Source organism: Etheostoma cragini, chromosome 3 (assembly GCF_013103735.1).
Source record: "Etheostoma cragini isolate CJK2018 chromosome 3, CSU_Ecrag_1.0, whole genome shotgun sequence".
Lineage (NCBI taxonomy): Eukaryota > Metazoa > Chordata > Actinopteri > Perciformes > Percidae > Etheostoma > Etheostoma cragini.
This window is the reverse complement of record NC_048409.1, coordinates 28,435,038-28,437,359: the sequence shown is the minus strand read 5'-3', so window position 1 is coordinate 28,437,359 and position 2,322 is coordinate 28,435,038. Positions and strand designations below refer to the sequence as shown.

The 2,322-nt window shown below is 40.4% G+C and overlaps 2 protein-coding genes across 2 annotated transcripts in view; one reads left to right on the top strand and one right to left on the bottom strand.

The window, feature by feature from the left end:
- LOC117942382 overlaps window positions 1-2,307 on the bottom strand; it is a 14,308-nt gene extending 12,001 nt beyond the window's left edge. The window contains exon 1 of the mRNA XM_034867810.1: window positions 2,210-2,307. Coding sequence (XP_034723701.1) covers window positions 2,210-2,307 — 98 coding nt within the window. The remainder of the gene's footprint in view (window positions 1-2,209) is intronic.
- Window positions 1-2,322, top strand: part of capn5a (calpain 5a) — a 34,064-nt gene that overhangs the window by 3,361 nt on the left and 28,381 nt on the right. The window lies entirely within an intron of this gene.

The following is a 2,322-nucleotide window of genomic DNA, read 5'->3' as shown; positions in this document are numbered from 1 at the left end:
CCCCCGCTCAACTGCATGCACATAATACGCTTTTAATGTCAATCATTGATGGTCTGAGCTGTTAAATAATTAAACAGGACACACAAAGCACTCCGGTGGATCAATACAGAGAGAGAGAGAGAGAGAGAGAGAGAGAGAGGAGAGATAGAGAGAGAGAGAGAGAGCTCTGTGTCACGTACATGTTGTTTGTGCTGATTTTTAAACCTGCTCCACTTCAGGTTCAGGTGACTCAGCGCTGTCCCAGCTGATGATTTCTGATGATTTTTGACGGTAATAATCACGCCGCCTGTCTCAAATCATATCAGCTGTCATGTTAACTCACAGAGTCAGTTGATAACCAACGTTACATTTGTCTGGCTACATTAACCTCAATAATACACTATAATTATTACTATAATAACAGAACAGTTGTCTTTTTGGTGGGTTCACGGTTGATTCATAAGAAGCTGCATTTAAAATAATAATAATAATGATAATAATTATAATAATAAAGTCTTCCTGTATCGACAAGGCACATTTTTCAAGCTTTGCAAGGAAGGAAAGAGGGGGGTAGATGCAGTATGGAGAGAAGAACCACCCTGTGTGTGTGTGTGTGTGTGTGTGTGTGTGTGTGTTAATGTACTTTCATTGTGTATGTTTTAAGGAAGGGAGGAGGGGGTTATACGCAGTGTGGAGAGAAGAACCACCCAGTGTGTGTGTGTGTGTTTTAGATTGTGTGTGTTTGAGATTGTGTGTGTGTGTGTTTCAGATTTTGTGTGTGTGTGTGTGTGTGTGTTTAAATGTGTATGTTTTAAGGAAGGGAAGAGGAGGGTATACGCAGTGTGGAGAGAAGAACCACCCTGTGTGTGTGTGTGTTTCAGATTTTGTGTGTGTGTGTGTGTGTGTCTGTGTGTGTGTGTGTTTGAGATTGTGTGTGTGTGTGTGTGTGTGTGTGTTTTTTAAGGAAGGAAAGAGGAGGGTGGAGAGAAGAACCACCCTGGTGTGTGTGTGTGTGTGTGTGTGTGTGTGTGTGTGTGTGTGTGTGTGTGTGTGTGTCTCTGTATGTGTGTGTGTGTGTGTGTGTTAATGTACATGTAAAAAAAGGTTAATTATACATCAACTTAAATATATACAAGTGTAGTACTTGGATAACATGATACTACTAATAAAGCTAGTCGTGGACCTGCTGGGTGTGTGCTGCTGGTTTATCCCAGTCCTCTCATTTGGGCCCAGTCCTGATCGTCTGCCCTTCAAACGCTCTGTAGTTTTTGTTTTGAACCTTCAGAAGCGACTTCTGCTGATCCAGAGGTTGTTTTTTAACCCTGTATTTACCTGATGACGGGCGGCTGAGCTCCGGCTAACGCCCTCTCTTTCCCAGTCTTTCTTCTTTTGGTTGCTCCCGTGCAGGTTGACCACAGACTACAATTAAAATGTAGTCTTCAGTGGTAAAGGACTACAAACGGGGACTGGCTGATGATGTAACTAGGACCATGTTTGTGTCTCTCAGAGGGAAATTAGTTGAACTCAACTTAAAAAATCAAGTGAACTTTGACATTGTGTCATGGTGACATGAAGTGTTTTGTCTGTTATGGGTTATTAATTTGTGTGTTTGTTGCACAGAGGCTTCAATGAAGAGAAGGGAGAGCGTTGGAGCGCTTGGTAGCGCTTTAACACCTAATATATACAGTTTACCTTTAAAACCCACAGAAGAAAGTAGTAGTGTTGTGATACAGATGGCTCTTGAATGAGAATCAAAGTCAAAAAAAAAATATATAGATATACAGTATATGTAGTTGTCAGTTATAATCATCACAATTAAAAGAAATTACCATTTGAAATAAATCACTCTGTGTGTGATGAATGGATAACTACAAATTTCACTTTTTGAATGGAATTACAAATATTAATCAACTTTTTCATGATTTTGTGATTATATGACCAGCACCTGTGTTTAAAAAAAAAAAAAAAAATTAAATCGTGAACAGGGTGAATCGAGATCGCGATGTTATAACGATTAATTGTGCAAGCTTACCTAAAAAATCTTAAACCTACGCCGGCAAAGCTGCTCAAAGAAAACATTGATTCCTGATACATTTTTAAGTATTATTTAGTTGATTAGATAAGTCAGGAAAAAAGCAGAAAACTGATTTAAAATCTTTCTCTACTCTTCTAGGAGATATCCAACAACCCCCATCTGTTTGTGGACGGCATCAGTGCCCACGACCTGTACCAGGGGCAGCTGGGAAACTGCTGGTTCGTCGCCGCCTGCTCCAGTCTGGCCTCCATAGAGGCCCTGTGGCAGAAGGTGAGACACAGACAGGTATCCATGTTGTATTAGTGATC